The sequence below is a fragment of the Athene cunicularia genome (genome assembly GCF_003259725.1).
Source record: "Athene cunicularia isolate RWA chromosome 1 unlocalized genomic scaffold, athCun1 chr1_part2, whole genome shotgun sequence".
Classification (NCBI taxonomy): Eukaryota; Metazoa; Chordata; class Aves; order Strigiformes; family Strigidae; genus Athene; species Athene cunicularia.
Window position 1 is genome coordinate 28,629,708 of NW_020799092.1, and position 17,795 is coordinate 28,647,502.

Genomic DNA, 17,795 nt, shown 5'->3' on the forward strand with positions numbered 1-17,795 from the left:
AGCCAACATCTAAATAATAATAATAATTACTCATTAATTAAAACATTAATTGAAAAGTCACTGGACATGCTTGAGAAGAATGAGTGTTTAGAGAATAGGGAAGGTTTAGGATTAAAGCAAAACTTATGATTATCAGGCCTTATGGGGAGAAATGTTTGGAAACAATTGAAATATATCCTTTGTGAAATAAATAGGTCTGGAGTGGACATCAGGTATTGTGCTGTAGAACAGGAACAGAAACGAGAGTCAAGGCAAAGCTTTTCCACTCCATCTCACATTATACACTGAGTATAAGGTATAAACATTAGTTATCCAGAAAGAAAGTTGGAGAATACTGCTTCAGTTGAGTCTGCAGCAGTTAATGATGCTGCAGAGGATGCCTGGGGGCAAGACAAAGTGAGGGACATTGTGGTAATAGACTGGATAATTTATTCAGCTTGTCCCAGGTTCTTCCTTCAGCCGATCAGGACTGCTGCTTGTTTGCATCTGTAATTAGCTTCGCCCCTCGTTTATGGAGGAGTGTGAATCCAGCCCTGCAGTGTGGGATGCCCTCCGTGCGGCTTAGATGTCAGTGGGAGCTGCACGCTTATGGCTTCCGGGGCTGGGGCTGGCCGAGCCACACTGCAAGGGCTTCGTGCCGGCAGAGCGGCACTGTAGGTGAAAAGAAGCTGGTTCAGATTCATCCAAATTGGTTTAGAGCCCGTATCAGAAGAATGGATAACTGCCTTCAAAAATAATTGATTTGGAACTCTGTTGTGTTGTCAGGAGGCCACCATGTGTATGTCTCTAAAACAGACGTGGCTACCAGGTGAGGGGAGAGCAGCTACAGCGAAGATGGCACATTTAGGAGCCTGGATGTTTATTTTGGAAATGCTAAAAGCCGCAGAAAGGCTTTTGGTGTCTTAAAAGGACAGACAGCAGCGCCCAATTGTTTGAGAAAGGAATCAACAAGTGACGTCAAGAGACCCGACCTTGACGCGGATTCCCGCAGCGTGGGTGGGGGGCAGGGCCTGCGCAGGGAGCCCCTGCGGGATGACCCCTCCCCACGCTGGACACGCCGCAGTGACGCCCTCTCTGTGTCGGGGAGGGCTCGGGGATGCCACTGTGTGTCAGAATAGCTACAGAAGAGATTTTGAGCGTTCCTTCCCAAGGTGCCCATGTCCGTGACCATGCAGGCTGACCAGCGGCCTGGCCAGTGGGTGCCGAGGCGGCGGCAGCCCCCTCAGGGGAGGGGTTCTCCGGGACGGGTCGCGGGCGTCGCTTCAGGTGGCATGTCCTCGTACGAGGTTCTAGGGATTCGTTCAGGGGTTGGTTTAGAATGATGTTAGTATTCATCAGCCAAGAGCTACCTTGTGATTAGTACTTCATGTTTCTCTTCTGTAAAATGTGCTTTTTTTTTTTTATTTTTAGGCAAAGGTAATTTTTCACACTTTTTTTTTTTTTTTAATGTCTACTCCAGTAAGCATTCACTGCTGTAGGATCTGGGTTTTTTGCAAGTGGATCTTTTCTCAGCAAGAGCTCTAGTGAAGAATTCTGCAAATGTAGTAGTGTATAAAGTTCCAGATACAAGGGTGGGATTTTTTTTTCCTTTTTTTCACCAGATTTTTCAGTTTCTGAAAGAATAGGACAAAAAAGCAGAATTCTCTCCTTATGTGCAAATAGCAGAAAATCTGGGCCCTGCTCTTCAATTCTTGGTGAGGTTCGATTTTAGAACTTCTGGAGATACAAATGCTGTAGATGTAGGTAGCAGTGTCTCTTTCTTCCGATATTTCCCTTGGCATGCTCGTGTAAGGTTGGTCTAAGCAAGCTGGTTTAGCAGTTACTTCAGTTAGTGACGGTTCCCGTGTCCGTGGCCCCCTCAGCTGATGATGCAGCGTGTCACCTCCTTACCTTGGCAGCATGTCATGGCTCGTAGGGCCATTCCAGCAGCAGCACCGGCCTGCAGCCTCTCATCTGACACCGCTTCCTTCACTCCCACCTGCCAGACTTACTTACTCTCTGGGTTTCCACACCTATCTTGAAATCAGACCTTCCCAGACGCCCACTCTGATAGAGCATCGTGATACTTGGAGGGAATGGAATAGAGGAGTGAGAAGAGTATGTGCCAAATGTGGTGTCATTAAGGTCAACTTCTAGAAATGAGCACTTTTTGCTTTAAACATGATACACTGAAGTCATTTGAATTGTCTCTGTAATTAGGATATTTGTGTATTGCTGTGCTTTCCATGCAGGAAAGACCCAGCAGGACAGTGATCTAGCAGGTGATTAGGAAGGTTAATAGGTCCCTGATAGCTGAAAGCTGCTGGCAGGGTGCTGTCCCACCTCTACAGTCTTCTCCCGAGTGTCAAATACATGGCAGTGTCAAAGAGAGGATGCTGGGCTAGACATTCTTCTGGTATAACTGTGGCTACAGTTATTCCAGGAATGTGAATATTTTTTTTTTTTATTTAGATTTTCAGCCAGCTTTCTGACTAGTAACATTCAGAATATAACGATTTTAAAATTCCAGAACCAGGCACCTGTATTTTCTGAGTTTGCGGTTGCTAGCTGTTTCTCTTACAAATACAAGCTGTCCTCAGGGGTGTTTTGTTGCTGACATTTGAGGAGGGTCTGCAGCATTGGGATCAGCAGTTCGTCTCTCGATCACCATGTTCTGCACTGGTACGATAGGTGTCTTTGACACTTTTGTAAGATAGTTCTCTAAGAGCATATTAGAGAAAAACTAGCCGGATCAGCTCTCTGCATCACGAGTCAGAGTCCTGTTTTTAGAAGTCTCCAAAGAATCTTAATGCTATAGTAAGTGAATTGCACTGTGGCTCCCAAATGCTTTAGAGACTTTGAAGATGACACTCAGATTTCTGAGAGGCTTAAGTGCTTGTGACAATGCCAGTGTGAAGAAGAATGTGAGAAGGAAGGAAGAGCAGATCTCGGGAGGAAGTGGACAGCGGACATGCTGTTCTTGACGCTGATTCTGTGGAGTGTTGCCACTCTCCTGTCTTCCTGCTTGTGGCTTTGGTTTCAGGTTCCCTTAGCAGACCTCTCCCTTGGGGTGTCCAGAGAGGACACTCGATCAGAACAGCTTCTGTAGGCCAGATACTGCAGGAGGTTCTGAGCCAGATCAGGGTGAAATACCAGTGGAGCTAGTTTGAAAAGTTCATCAGATAAATTAAATGAGAAACTGAAAACATTTGTTTATTTAATAAATAAAACATCCATCTTTATCAGCTGTAAGGGCTCCTACGCTTTGATACTGTTCCACACTCCCGCTCGCTAGAGGAGCTGGTCTTACCCAGGTAGGGAACACAGGTTTGGTCATGTGATGGCGGTGGGCCAAAAAGCTAGAGGTCTTATGCAAATTCAGATATGCATTAATTTGCATCATGCTTCTGATATATAGATATATCTATATATGTATGTATTTATGCATCCATTATCTCTCCTTCTCTTTTGAACGATACTTCTCCTTTCCCAGCCTCTCCCTGAGCTGACTCTTCCCATATTCCTTCTTGTTCTTGGGGACGACTGGCCAGTTTGAAGTGGGGGCCCCCATCTCCCTGGAGACATGGGCTTGTCACCCAGGTCTAAACTCTGTGGAAGCAGTTCTAGCTCTTGTGCTGATTGTCATCTTAGCTATTTATTTCTGCTGGTAAGAGTGGTTAAGGGCTGTGGAAACGGAGTTATTTTTAGAAATTTCCATCAGAGACTGTCTTTGGAAGACATAATCCCAGGACAGTTCTTGGTGATGAGTGTTCCAGACATTTATTCACTTTCTCCTAGTTTGCCCTTCTCTTTTTGAGGATGGGGGCTGGAGCAGCCATGTGGGATAACCACCTGAGCTCAGCGAGGTGAGACCCTTTTTCCCCCCTTTGGTGAGTTTGGGTTGTGTAGGCTTGCTGAAACCTCGCTCCAGCTTCCACCCTGGCATCATCAGCAGGATCACGAGGCTCAGCAGAAGCAGTGGATAATGTCCTCGTAGGAAATCAGCACACTGTCAGGTGGTGAGGCTGAAATGGATGAAAGAACATTTGCCAGATACAGAGCCTGGGAAATGGATTTGAGTTTCCGTACACCAGCTTGGAGGAAGGGAGACCTGCTCCTGCTGCCTTGGGGCTGTCATCCTCGGGGAGACAACCCTGGCTCTGGGTAACATGACCAGTGGTAGCTGATTTTGTGCAAAAGGTTGCTGAAGAAGTCACATCTCTTTGCTAAAAAAAAACTAATCTTTTTTATAAAGTGTAGAGTAATAAAGAAAGTGATCTTTGTATTTGTGCTCAGTAAATTTTAAGGTTTTAAAAATGAGTTTGGCTGGGGCTTAGAGAAGATGTTTGAGCGAAGGGGTTTTACCTCCTAAGTGACTCTTTTCCTGTATGTAGAGTCAGGCCCTGGGGTGCCGGTCTCCAGCAGGTGGAAACTGTCACGCAGGGTGGCCACAGTTAAAGTTCCTGAGGATCCACCCTCAGGTTTTCAAGACAGTCATCAGCCCAGTTTGACGTGTAGAGCCTCCAAAACTGGAGCCAGAAGAGCTCTGTTGAAAACCTGGCTACTTACTTTGGTGTTTATGTGGAACTTAATCTCTAGAAAATCTGGCCCAAAATGCAGTCTCACATATGCTGCATTACCGCTGTTTACACGTTCAGCTGTGTAACTTGAGCTGCATTGAACAAGAGTTGCACAAACAACGAAAGGAAGAAAAAGCCCCTTTGGCAGCTATTTGGTTTGTGAGCTTTGAAAAAATTCAGATACGTGAAGGAATTATTCTGCCAGATCTGCCAAGGCTTGACCTCGTTGCAGTTGATGGAGTTCTCTCTCCTAACTTCAGAGAAGTTTTCTACCCCATTCTCTAAACTGGGTTAGTAATAGGCTGATCATAAAGTGATTTTATTGGAAAGAAATTTTACCAAGTAAATAATTGAGTAAATATTTTCCAGGCAGCCATGTCCAATAGATTGCATGGTATGGTGGATAATAAGTAATGCTGCCTTTTAAGAGTGCAGTATACGAAATGCTCCAAAGAGCCTGACCCTGGTGGGATTGAGGCCTGAGAAGAGAAAATGTTAATCCTCCAGTACCAGGCCAAGATTTACTGGAAGGCTATGGAAATAGAGATATAGTGCTCCTAGATCCCAGCTGCTCCCTTTCTTCAACTCCTTCTCTTCATAAATGCATATTAAAATAATTTTGAGCCAAGTAATTGAAAACAATTGGAAGAAATTCCTCGTAGTAAAAACTTTTAAAGAGTTTAAATGGTAATAACTTTTATTCCAGCATATGGATTTGGGGCTTGGTGTTAAATTGAGCTGTCTCTTTATGGAAGTGGTAAATCACGAGAATTTGCTATCAAGAGCAGAAAAAAAATGTTTATAAATCATTGCATTTGTTTCAGATTATTCATCAGAGCTGGAAGGCAATTGTTCAAGTTGCTTTGTGATACTATAAACAGAGCTCTGGGAAGGCTGCGTCCTTCGTGGCAAAATTCTGGGGTTTGTACATATACCAACTGAGAATTTTCCTTCAGTAAGCGTTCAGCTGATGTTCCAGAGAGGAGACTCTATATTCCAGTGTGCTGTTTAGAAGGAACAGGTTCGAATTGGCACTGACGGAGCAGCGAGGCCTGCTGACTCAGAGGAAGGGTCTTACCGAGTTGCCTGGTTTCTCATTCCTTATTGTACTGCAGCAGACAAGGGAAGTCTTCGCCTCTTTCCCATGCGCTCCCAAACTGCCCTTATGGCCTTATGGAAAGGTTCAAATCTGGAAAGGAGTAACAACTGAGGGTGGGGAGGATTTTGATACAGAAAATTGGAAGCAATAGTGCTCGACATTTCCTGGTAGTTAAAAAAAAAAAAGACTGTCTCCACACTCACGTTGTAGTTCGAGACAGGAGGAGACTGCCTGGTTTCCCTGGGTGCTGCTGTAGTTACCCTGGAGCTTTTTTTTCTCTGTGAGAAAGAGCTGCAGTGTCTGTCCCATGCAGTGCAGCAGCACACCAGCACAGGCAGTAGCAGGCAAAGCTGCCGCCAGCAGCCCCGTTCCTGCGTTAGTTACTGGCTGAGTTTCTGCAACATTTCAGAGCTCCCTGGCCTCGCCTGCAAGAGCACTGGCAAGAGCACCTTGGTTTTACGTTGGTGTATTGTGGCCAGTCCTGGAGGAATTAACTTCTGCAGGAGCTGTGCCAGCTCTTCTGAGGTTTTGAATGTTGTGGATCCTTTAGCGTCGTTGTGTTTCCCCCTGCCTCCAAAAATAAAATGAAAGCAAAACACCCCAACTCAGCTGCTGACATGTTGGCACATACTGTGAAATAGCCAACTAGTTGCAGAGTCTCCATAAAAGAGGAAAACATGTATTTTTCAGGTGGCAAGTTGCTTTTATCGTAAGAAAAAACAGAAATTGGATATGATATACCTTTTATGAGCAAAACAGGAGAGCTGCAAGGTTGAATGTGGGTCAGATATCTTTTAGTGGCGGTGGTTTCCCAATGCTGAAACATATGTCTCTGTTAAACACAACAGCATAAAAACTTTTATGCCAAAGAGAGGTGATGGGGGGTAAGCAGGGACCCTCAAAACAGCCAGTAGCTAATGCTGTCTTTGTGGTTTTTATATATTTGCCTATTAAAATGACAATACAGACATGGAACATTTAGATTTAAGAAGCCTTCTTTTCATTAAACAACATTAAACAAACTGACAAAGTAGGGGGTTATGACTCCAGTAATTGAAACATGCTGTTCTGTTCAAGACCAGAACTCTATAAAGACTCTTTTCACCCAGTAATGCCCTTTGTGTTTGCCTGCTACCCCTGCTAGAAATTACTGTAGGCCTGAAGTATGTCTTTCCAAGTGGAGTGGGAATGACAGGGTGCAACACCACACTTGGCAGATGGGGTCACAGCCTTTTTAGGACGTTAACATTCACTGTGCATTGGAAATCAATTTGCAGCTCAGAATGCATGGAGACTTAGCTGGACTCCCCTCCCCACTGGCTTTTTATGTTAACTTTAAACCTCGGGTGCAGGAAAAAGAATTAGATGGATTAATTTGGATTAACTCTGGTGGGGTTTGGGTAGTTTTCATTAGCTTCATTTTCAGTGTGTCTTTTTGTGCATTCCTTGCTCTTCTAGTTGTATATTTTGAATCTGTACATTATCTTGATCCTTTGTCCTTCTCTCTTCTAGATGTTGATGAGTGTCAGGATAACAATGGAGGGTGCCAGCAGATCTGTGTAAATACTATGGGCAGCTATGAATGCCAGTGCAAAGAGGGCTTTTTTCTGAGTGATAACCAGCACACCTGCATTCATCGCTCCATTGGTAAGTTGTCAGTGTGTAAATTGTGCTCTTTACTAGAACTGTGTTCAATCAGAAATCCACAAACTGTTTGGGGGGATTTTTTTTTTTTTTAATCCCTAGGGCTCCCAGAATCATTTCACTGGTTGGTTGGAATTGATTGATTCCTCTGCTACCCAAACTTGCAGCAGAGCCATAAATAAGACGGGAGACAAGGCTCTAGTTTGACACAGAAATTAGACTTCGTTCAAACAGCAGACTCCTTGGGCAGGCAGAGGCAGATTTGCAAACAGCAACTTTCTGCCTCTGAGTTTCCAAGGCTTAAAAGTTTCTCATCTGTTTATTGTATAATAGTTCACCTGTCTTCCACCTCGGAGAGCATGGTATCTTAAATCAAAACGAACAGCTTGTTGTTTCTGGAAGCTGTACAGGTTATGGGGTTTTGCCAGTCGTGTAACTCATTGATTCACTGCAGACTGGTGATGGCTGATTTTATACTGACACAGCGTTTTATTTTGGTTCAGTACCCTGTCTGGGGTGGATTGGAAAACTGCTCCTCTGTTGCCTATGCAGTAGCAGTAGAAATAAGGAATCCCTGCAAAACTGTGATTCTTGTCTGCTGCTGATTTTGACTAGAATAAGCAGCTCTCCCCTTTCTATACATGTCAGACATGGAAGACAAGTTTGAGTGGAAAGGGAGAAAAGAAAACAGCATAGCTATAAATCTTTGCAATTACGTGGAGCCTTGATGTGCTCCTTGGGAGTTGTAGTGACCCTGGCAGCACTGGGAATACGTGCTAGCCAGCTCATTTACCCGTGGGCACCAGAGTGACAAAGGGGCGAGATGAGTCTGGTGATCAACCATGTGAGCAGGCTGTAAATTTCAACAAGCCACACAAATGGTTCTGAACTATTTTAAGTCACTAAAATTAACCAGAAAATCCTACCTGAGCATAGAGTACGAATTTTAGTCACTCTGTTGACAAGAAAGCAAAATCTTGTAGCATAGCATCTCTCAGAAATGCGAATGTATTTCTGCACCGTGTGTCTGTTTACACAGAGTTATAGAGACAATTTTGATTTTCAGAAATGTGAACCTCCAGAATATATTCACAAGTCCACTTTTTAGCCTGATTATTAAGTTTTAAGCAATTCAGGTATTTTTCTTATGACAAGACCATAGAATTAAGCTCCATCAACCAGTGCATTTTAAAGGTTGTTATCTAATAGGTTTTTAGTCGTTCTTTTCAACATAAATTGTTCAAATTTCTGTCCGGTGTAGAGTAACCCTGACACAAAGATATCCAACAGAGCAAGGAATAGTAGCTGGAGGCTTAATGAAAGCCACTTGCAGAGTACTGCGATACAATCGTTATTTCAATTTGCACGTTATAAAAATTCCCAGCTGCAATAAAAGAGAATTTGGTTATCTGAGCTGGAAACTAATGAAATAAATGAAAAATGGGACTTTAAAGGCAAAAGTTACTCCTAAGGAATAGATTTATTGAGGGAGTTCTTATGGCAAAGAGGATTCCTGGTTTGCCGGAAGGACTGGGGGAGTGCAGTGGAAGGTTGGCTGCTACGTGCACATAATAAATATGCATGGAAATAATGTGTTTGTGGTAGCTTGCTCACAAAGAAAATGCCATATAAGACATGGATGTTTAATTTGAAGCAACATCTTCAAATTATTTTAGATCTGAAAAAAACCAAGCAACCTTCCGAGTAGACTGGCGGTGATTGCCAAGTGTTTTATGAACAAATGGTTTGTAGCTTTTCGAAAGTAAAGTGTCAGTTTACAGCAACAGCAACCGTTACCCTGCAGTGCCATGGCCACCCCCCCCTCCCCGATACACCGTGTGGGTATGCTGGAGGAAGGAAATGAGGTGAAATTATCTCTTCCACTTGTCAGAGGTGACTGAACTGCAAATAGTAAACATGCACGGTGAGAAAGTAAATGGCTTTTTTAATATCTGTATTTACTCACTTTCATCTGTCTCACTTGTAAGCGGGGCTACAGAAACCGTTGAAACGCAAAAGTACGGATGGACGTACTGAGCCAGAACTGTGCCCAGGGGTCGCTTGTGTCTGTGCCTCTGTTGATAAACAAGGCTGAAGTGGACAAAGGCACACCACACAGCCAGCTCTGCAATCCAAACACAAAGCGCTGACTTGCCAAAGCCCTTTAGCAGGGCTTGTTGACTTTGAGCATAATAAGATCCATTAATTGCAGTGGGATTACTTTTCTGTCTCTGAAAAATGCATGTGCAGTCACACAATCTCGGTGTCCTTGACGTTACCTAAAGTCTCTCCAAGGACTTAGCTAGTCTAAAACAATCAACCGCAAGGTTCTGCATGCAGCTCGCTGCCACCTTTTCCCTCCTGTTCTCGAATGCCGTGGGAGAAGGGCAGAAGTCCCGCAGGGTGCTCGGGGTGTCCTTGGGGGGAGCTCGGAAGGGAGGGAGCAGCCCAGGCCGAGCAGTGCCCTGCCCGCAGGCCCACGGCAGGGCTGGGGCTCTGGGCTTCTCAGCCCCTTCAATGCTGGGGTAGTTTCAGGGTTGAAAAAGGCATTGGACATTCTCATGGGGGCTGAGCAGAGGAAGGAATATGTCCCTTTGTGCACTGAGCAGCCAAGGGAAAGGTGTCTTCCAATGGAGGCACCTCCCTAAGACTGTGGGTGCTGAGGGGGTTCCTGGGGTTCCAGCGGTGGCTGTGCCTGTCCCAGTGGCTCAGGGCTGTGTTTTACCACCCTGCTCCGACCCACAAGCTGGGTTAAAAGCCATGCTAGAGCTCATGGTAGGGGCTTTTAATATCATCCTTGTGTCCCAAATGACATGTTTGCTTGACATCTAGAAGTGTGCTTACTATTTCCTGCAGACAGAAAGGATTAATGATGCACAAGAAATAGGAATTTTATACCGGTGGGAGGCCAGGCTGACATTAAAGTCAGGGCAAACCCTTGTTTCCCAGGACTTGCTTTGTTTCACTGCTTCATTATGGGCCTACTGATTTCTTATGTTTAGTCTCCAGTATCTTTTGGGAGGATATTATGCCCAGTAAAACTTACTTCAATTTATTTTTGCATGAAACTTAATTTTCTTTTGCTGAGTCAGATTTCAATACTAGTTTACTCACAATAATGATGGCAACAATGGGGGGAAAGAACGGGAGGGAGAATGGATTGTAAAAGGTACGGAGAACTTAACAGTTGTTTATCTTGCTACATCTTAACTGCAGTAGTAAGTGTGAAGACTGTGAATTATGCCAGAGAGAGGTTTGTGTTTGCTTCCTCATGACTTAAAAAGAAATGAGAATAAAACAGCTGTTACTGTGTCATCTCCAGCTCCAGAGGGAGCATGTGTTTAATAAATGTGGAGATTAGTATTGTCCACTACAGCTGTGACTGGGTCAGGTGAGTGGGTTACAGCACGAGTTCCCTTAATTGGATGATAAGCCAAAAGCCCCGATTCAGCAAAGCTTCTGGGCACATCCTTGAAGTCTCAGCGATAGCGGAGTTGGTTATAAATCTGAGTTGGGCTTAGAAAGAATCACAGCAGACAGAGGTATGTGCCTGCATCTCCGCTGAGGTTCAGAGCCAGCAGAATGGAGGGTCCCACCGGCATCACAGCTCTAGAAGACGTTGTGGTCAGGAGCCCTGGCTATGAGCTGCCTCACCAGAATTCTCAGCTGCAGGGCTGTAGAAAGCCCTTGCTGCCCCACCTTCAGCGGGCACATCTCCTGACACACAAGGGGTGTTTGCTTCAAGCCAGATACTTCATGAGTTCTGTGGCTAGAAAGACTTCTGTCGTTTTAGATTCCATCCCCTGAATGTCTGCCTAAAGCACAGTTACATTAATGGTCTTGTATCTGCTAATCATTCCCTGCCACGGTTTTTATACAGCCAGTGCTAAGTAGACTGAAAAGGCAGCTGCAATTAGGAGTGGCAATTATAAGTGGAGACAAGAAGAGGTGGAGAAGTACCAGGCTTATAGAAGGCTGGAAATTATGATGGTCTGGTCAAACAGTGGAAAAGCTTTTTACATGGTTGTCACTATCATTTTCAAGCCTGTTAAAAAACGATTTGGCAAGGAAATGCATTTTCACTTCCCCTTATCCCATTAGCCTTATGTTCTCAGCAGAGTTAGGGAGTTTGACATAAAGTCAAGCTACCACAGTTTAGCAAATTACTGTGCTACAGAGTCTCAAAACCAGCTCTGCTCTTGCTGAACTAAAAGTGTAATAGTTTGGTCCCAGAGGAAGGGGAAACATGCTAAGCTGAGTTGTCTTGCATTTGTCATGGGCTAAGTGGGCTTATGAAATGGCTTACCATGCCTGTGCTGATCCATAGTAACTTGTTAAACTTTATTACATGTTTAAACCCTTGTTAATTCTGCAGTAGTAGCATAGGAGTCCTTGGCTTGGCTGACATCAAACTACCACGTTTCTTCTTCTGAGGATTATAAAACCACCTGTGTTCATTTTTTTTCATTCCTACTTCCCTTGATTTACTTTTATTCCTTACCTGTTTTCTTAGTTCAGTACAACTTTACAGCAGTAGAATAATGTGTTAGGACTCCCTGGGAGGAAGCATGATCCTGTCAGTGCAGGAAAGGTTACAGGTTGGGATTCTGGACTTTATTCCCGTCTCTGGTGCTGATGCCTTGTGGGACTCTGGGCAAGAAGGTTATTGTGACTCAGAATTTCTGCAAAGCACTTCAGAGGACAGAGGAGGTTTTTCTACAGAAAGCACAATAATCTATTCATATTTAGATTAATGTGGAAGGGTGACTTTAAATAATTAAGTGTTGCCAGCACCCGTTCCAGATTTTATGAAGTACAAGGTTTCTCATCTCAACTATGAAAGCTCTTTCATGATGATGGAACTGGTTAAATTACTCCATTACTTGCATATACTTTGCCATAGCTACCCCGAGTACAGGCATCCCATTCACTGGAGCCAAAAGTCCTATTTATCTTTTAATATTGGATTCTAATATGATTGTAAAGTAGAGGAATATACTAGGTAAAGTAAATTTTAAGGCTATCAATTCATGTGCCTTTAGGTAATGTAATAAGAAAACCTTGCAGGCAAAGTCAGTTTTATCTGGACAAATATACAGAGATCTCGGAAGCCTTTTCTTAGAACTGTACACAGTATGACCTAAGGGTAGTAGAAACTTGCCTGTTTGTACGTTCCCACATAATACATTTTGAATATACAGTTCAATTGATTATCTTTCACAGACTATAGGATATAGAATATATCCAGGAAAAAAGGCTTGATAAACCATTTCAAATCTCATTGTACTCTGTTAGATGTGTGTAACCTCTTAAATCTCTGTCTAACCCGCAAAAATTGCTGTACTTTGGTTTCAGGGGTTCTTACTTGCTCCAGCAGCCTGGGTGAAGGGCACCTCACATTTGCTTTATCCATTCCTCTGGAATGGAAGGAGTTGGTAATTTGTCTGGAGGGAAAGTGCAACAGGTGAAAACACCTGGTGTAAGTAAAAAGCAATCTCTGTTAGGCCTGATCCCCCCCCCACCCCCCTGTATCCGTGATTTATCGTGATTAGGACTAGTAAAGTTACACTGATGTAAAACTAGTTTAAGTGAATTAAGCTCAGCTGTGAGGGGAAGCGGTAACTGTATAATCATAAAAACAACAGTAGGTGAAAGTTTAGTACTAGATATGAGAGTAAGTGGTCTCATAGAATCGTAGAGCAACCCAGGTCAGAGGGACCTTGGCAGATAACCTGGTCCAACCTTTTGTGGGAGAGGGAGCCCAGATGACGTTGAGTGCCCTGTCCAGCTGCATCTTGGAAACCATGAGTGGAGGGGACTCTGCCACGTCCCTGGGGAGGTTGTTCCAGTGAATGATTGTTCTCATTGTAAAAAATTTCTTTCTTATGTCAAGATAAAACATCTGGTGCAACTTTTAGCCATTGTCCTTTGTCTTCTTCATGTGGCTTCTTGTGAAGAGAGCACCTCTTTGTAGCAGCCCTTTAAGTACTGTCCAAATAAAACTAAGTGTATCCAAATAAAACTGCAAAAGCAGAGCTTAAAGTATCAAAATTGTCAGTAGGTTTTTTGTTGTTTTGTTATTCCCCCCAGCTTTTCACATTAAGGCCTTCGATAAATGTCAGCTTAAATGGTCATGCTTAGGATGTCTTAGAATTGGATACAAAGGCATGTCACTTTTGGCTTACAAGAATTTTAAATGCATCTGAAACCTGAGGCTGCAATCTTCCTTTTATAGGTAGGAAAACTGAGGTGTAAATATTACAGTGCTTCCTAAAGTTCTTGTGCCTGTGTCTCAGCTGCAGAGTAGATTCACTCCATTAGAGCAGCTGCAGTCCTGTTCCTCAGAGCAGCCCAGATGGAAACCAGGATGTGAGGCAACGATAGAAGATAGGAGATCAGGGCAGAGTTTTGGTATATCCCAGGCTGCAGTGTTAAACACAGCCAAGTAGAGTCGGCTGCAGGCCCTCACGGGGGCCAGTTCAGACCCACGTCACAGTTATACGCAGCAAAGTATGATGAAGTCTCTACATATTCTACCTTCGTTTCATAGCTCACTTGCCTTCTGAAGGAAAAATATTGTGATTCAAAATTTTCTGGGACTTAGAATTAGGCTTCAGAAAGAAAACCAAGTTTTGTTGAGTAATCAATACCCTCTGGTGCTTTGCTTCAGCTGAGATTGAATGCACCAGTAAACCGACCGGTTAGCAGGATGCAGTGGGGGTGAGCTCATTGAAACTCTGAAGGAGAAATCTCCCAACGCTCAGGAAGAATAGCAGATTGCCAGATTTTGCCAAAATCTGGGGTTGAATTCTAAGAGCATTGTGCAGAAGCTGTCCTGTAACAGGTCCCAGATTTACATCTACTGATCAGAACAGACATAAATATTTTTAAAAGGAAAGAAAATAATACTAAAAAAAATAAAGGCTAGATGTCCTAGAAAACTTCAGCTGGTAAGTAATCCAGAAGGCGGGTCTATAACTTGCATATAGTGCTTGAACAGTAATAAAAGTAAACGCACAGTGGAGCATGAGGCAGCGATAAACTAGACACCAGGTCACTGCGCAGCGAGCCCCAGTCTGAGGTAGTTTCAGGGTACAGTGGTTGTTTGTGCATGGCTCCGTCCCGGTGCTTTTCGGTATGAAAAGGATGAAACTAAAGGGGAAAAAGAAGCGTGTGAGAAGTAATGAAGCTGGAGATGCAAAGAAGTGTGTCTTGGAAAGAGCAGCTTGTTTGACACGCCCTGCAGCAGCGCGACAGCCCGCCAGCTTGCCAGGGGGAGCGGGAATTTGTCAGTCAGATCAAAAATCTCTCCACACCTGTGTGACAGAAAGTGCAGCGAGCAGCCTGTGGCTCAGCAACTGACTGACTGGCAGTGCTGACAGGATGGGAAAGCTATACGCACGAATGGGAAAACACACTGGAAAGTAGTACCTTAAGAGAAAAAAAATAAAGAGAAAATATGCAAAGGGGGCTTTCACACTCAATCATTCAATAGCACTGGAAGTGAACCAATGTTCTGTTCATACTGTCTGCTCTGGCTATAGCAGGATTATACTAAATAAAAGAACTGACAGGTTTTTTAAAGGCCTCCAGCATCCAGTTGACTGAAACATCAGGTGAGAAAGATCTGGGAAGAATATTAAGCCACAGTGTACTGGAGAAAAGCTGCATTCACACACACAACAAATGGGCTCTGTTCTAGTGTGTCCCGCGTCGTATTTGTCACAGGGTGCCTCTTGTGCCATCAGGGGCACGACAGTGAGTTGGAGCCTGCTCTGAATACTGTGTGGAGGTGCTCAGCATTTTTCCTCCCTGCTGTGGTCGCTGCGGCCCTCTGTGTGTGTGTCCTGTGTTCCTCACTGTGCAGGGGAACCGGGCGCAGACCGTGCCGCAGGCGCTGCCCCTCTGCTCTTGGTGACAAACCTCAGATGCGATCCAGCAGGGACGCTCTGGAGGCCGATACCACAATGTGTTTTTGGTTATAAACCAGTAGGAATTCCAGGTATAAATGCCAAATACCTGCTCATATATACTGTTACCCTCCTGTATATGGTATGCAGACTATGCATTTAATGAGTTCTATTAATTATTCAATCCCATGTAATTATGTTTGAGGTTGCTCTGAGCTATTCTGAAATAATTTCAGAGTTAATGGAAATAAGAAGATGCTTTTATTTAATAGCCGTGTATATTTTCAAGCCTAAGAATACTTGCATGCTCTGTTAAGCTTTATATCTTAGAAGCATCTAGGTTGTAAAATTGTTGGTTTTGTTACTGTTCTTGATAGTATATCAATTATTTTGTACTTGAGCACCAGTCAAGAATGAGGCCAGATTGCGCAGTACAAACTGGGAACATTTACAGCCCAAGTGAAGGAGGCAAACGCAGGGCAGAAGACAGCGCAAAACGCAGTCACTGGGAATGCTTTTGTGGCAGAAATGTAGTAGCACCATGAGATGTTCTTAAGAGGGGCACAAAGGAAGAAGAGCGAGCCAAGGGTGTGTCAGGCAAACGGGAAGTAAGAGGAGGAGGGAGAAACAGGCAGGGAGATGTGGATGAGGTGAAGTGGAGAACAGGCTGAAGGAGAAGAGAAGGGTGTGAAACAGCACAAGGCAAGATCTGTACTTCTGTCTCCTTAATTCCCTGGCTACTAATGCCATTTCTTGTCCATACCCTCTCCCTCATAGTTTTCTTTCCGCTTGGCTAACTCCCCTCTCCTATAAACCACAGTGTAGTCACAGTATGGTCAAACTGCAGCAGTGTCTTTGAAAAGGAATGGTTTTTCTGGGTGGAACGGTGACGTGCTGAGCTTGCAAAGCCGACCCGCAGTCATGTGCGGGTGATGACACCCTTGCAGGGGTTCAATGCCTTTGCTTCTCCCAGGAGTCAAGAAATGCAGAACAGAGACATTAAGCGTAGCAGGGAGAAGCCTGGTGTGTAGCGACTCTCTGGACTGTGCTCACCGCTGATAAGAGCACTGAGCTTGCGCGGTGAATCCGTTTACCCGCGTTGTGTGTGTGATGCACAGTGTGACTGAGCCCTTCAGAAGGCTCTGCCTCACTTACCAGTGCTGAGAAGCTGCACATCATCTTCTCTTGTTCCCACAGAAAACATTCACTTTAAAGCAACAGCTCTTTTGTCCCTCTTTGATATGGAGCACCTCCTGTAAAAGTTCTTCTCTGTGTTTACAGCTGACTAAACCGCTGCACACCCGGTGTAAGGCAGTAGTATCCAGCATGGTGTGCTGCCAGCGTTGTGTTGCACTGGTGATTTACCAGAGTTGGCAGCTTTTCTCCCTACAGTTAAGTTGGGCTGAGGATAATGTAATAGCTGTTATCTTCAATCCATATCAAACTGCAAAGTATTAGACAGGCCAAAACTATAAGCCTCCTTACTCAGACATTAATTTTTGACAGAAATTCACATGATTGGTGTTGGCATTTTAGTATTTAGTGTAATGAGAATTGGTTATTTAAACTGACATTTGTTTGGAATGCTGCAAATGCCAAGATGGGGCAGCAGTGATGTGAATTGTTCTTATGCCGTGCATTTCTCATTCTGCCTGCTTCACAAGAGAATTTCCAGTTATTTGCTTTTCTAATCACTAATTCGCTAGAGGATGTCGCAGGAGTCTACAAAAAACCTACCTCAGTACTCTAAACCCCCCTCTGAAATAGGAGCTATTATGCCATGTGCTGTAAATTACTGTTAGGGGAGGCAGAAAAGTTAAATAATTTGCCTAGAGTTACGCAGGATGGCTGCAGAAATACCGAGAGCTTTCCAGAAAAGCTGTGAAGGAATCATTTGCCAGAGCATGCACTTTAATTGATACTATGTTGATTTCACCAAATCTGTTTTATAAAACTGAGTATCTGGTTTTATGTGTGCTCCTACTAGGAACAGAATGCAGATACCCCGAGCCCCATTCTTTTGGTCTGTGATTGAATTCCCTTCTTTCATCCCTGGTGCACTTTAACACCAGTGATTGATGAATTACATGTACATGTTCAGAGATCAAAGCCTAGCACGGGGAGCTGGGGGTAACAGTGCATTTTGCAAATCCTGCCCTTTCCCGCCTTTCCTCCCCACGCTTTTTGTTCCGTTTGTGCTCTATTGGCTCGCTGTTGTAAATCGAACAATTTCTGGTGGTGCTAGGCAGCTTGACTTGGTACCGCGCTTCGGGATGCCTGGGGACTCTGCGCTGGGCCCTTGTGCCGGGAAGGCAGCCAGCCTGGCACTGGGAACGTGTGGGGGCTGAAAAGCGCATGCAGCTACTGAACGGGTCAGCCAGGTGTTGTCAGCATTCTGCTCGGAAGGAGTGTATTTTCCATTAAATCAGGGTTTGTTCTCTGAAGGAGCTGCTCTTCTTGGAATAATAACAATCACATATAAAAAAGAAATCGCAGAAAAACCCAAACATGCAAACTCTGAAGCCCTTGGGCGCGGGGGTACGGCCCGTGGCGGCGGCGGTCGGGCGGCCCTGCCGCTCCCCG

At 44.3% G+C, this 17,795-nt stretch overlaps 1 protein-coding gene across 1 annotated transcript in view; it reads left to right on the plus strand.

The window, feature by feature from the left end:
* The window catches only part of SCUBE1 (signal peptide, CUB domain and EGF like domain containing 1), a 228,838-nt gene that overhangs the window by 77,998 nt on the left and 133,045 nt on the right, over window positions 1-17,795 (plus strand). Inside the window, exon 6 of the mRNA XM_026864497.1 lies at window positions 7,171-7,305. Within this exon, the coding sequence (XP_026720298.1) occupies window positions 7,171-7,305 (135 nt within the window). The remainder of the gene's footprint in view (window positions 1-7,170; window positions 7,306-17,795) is intronic.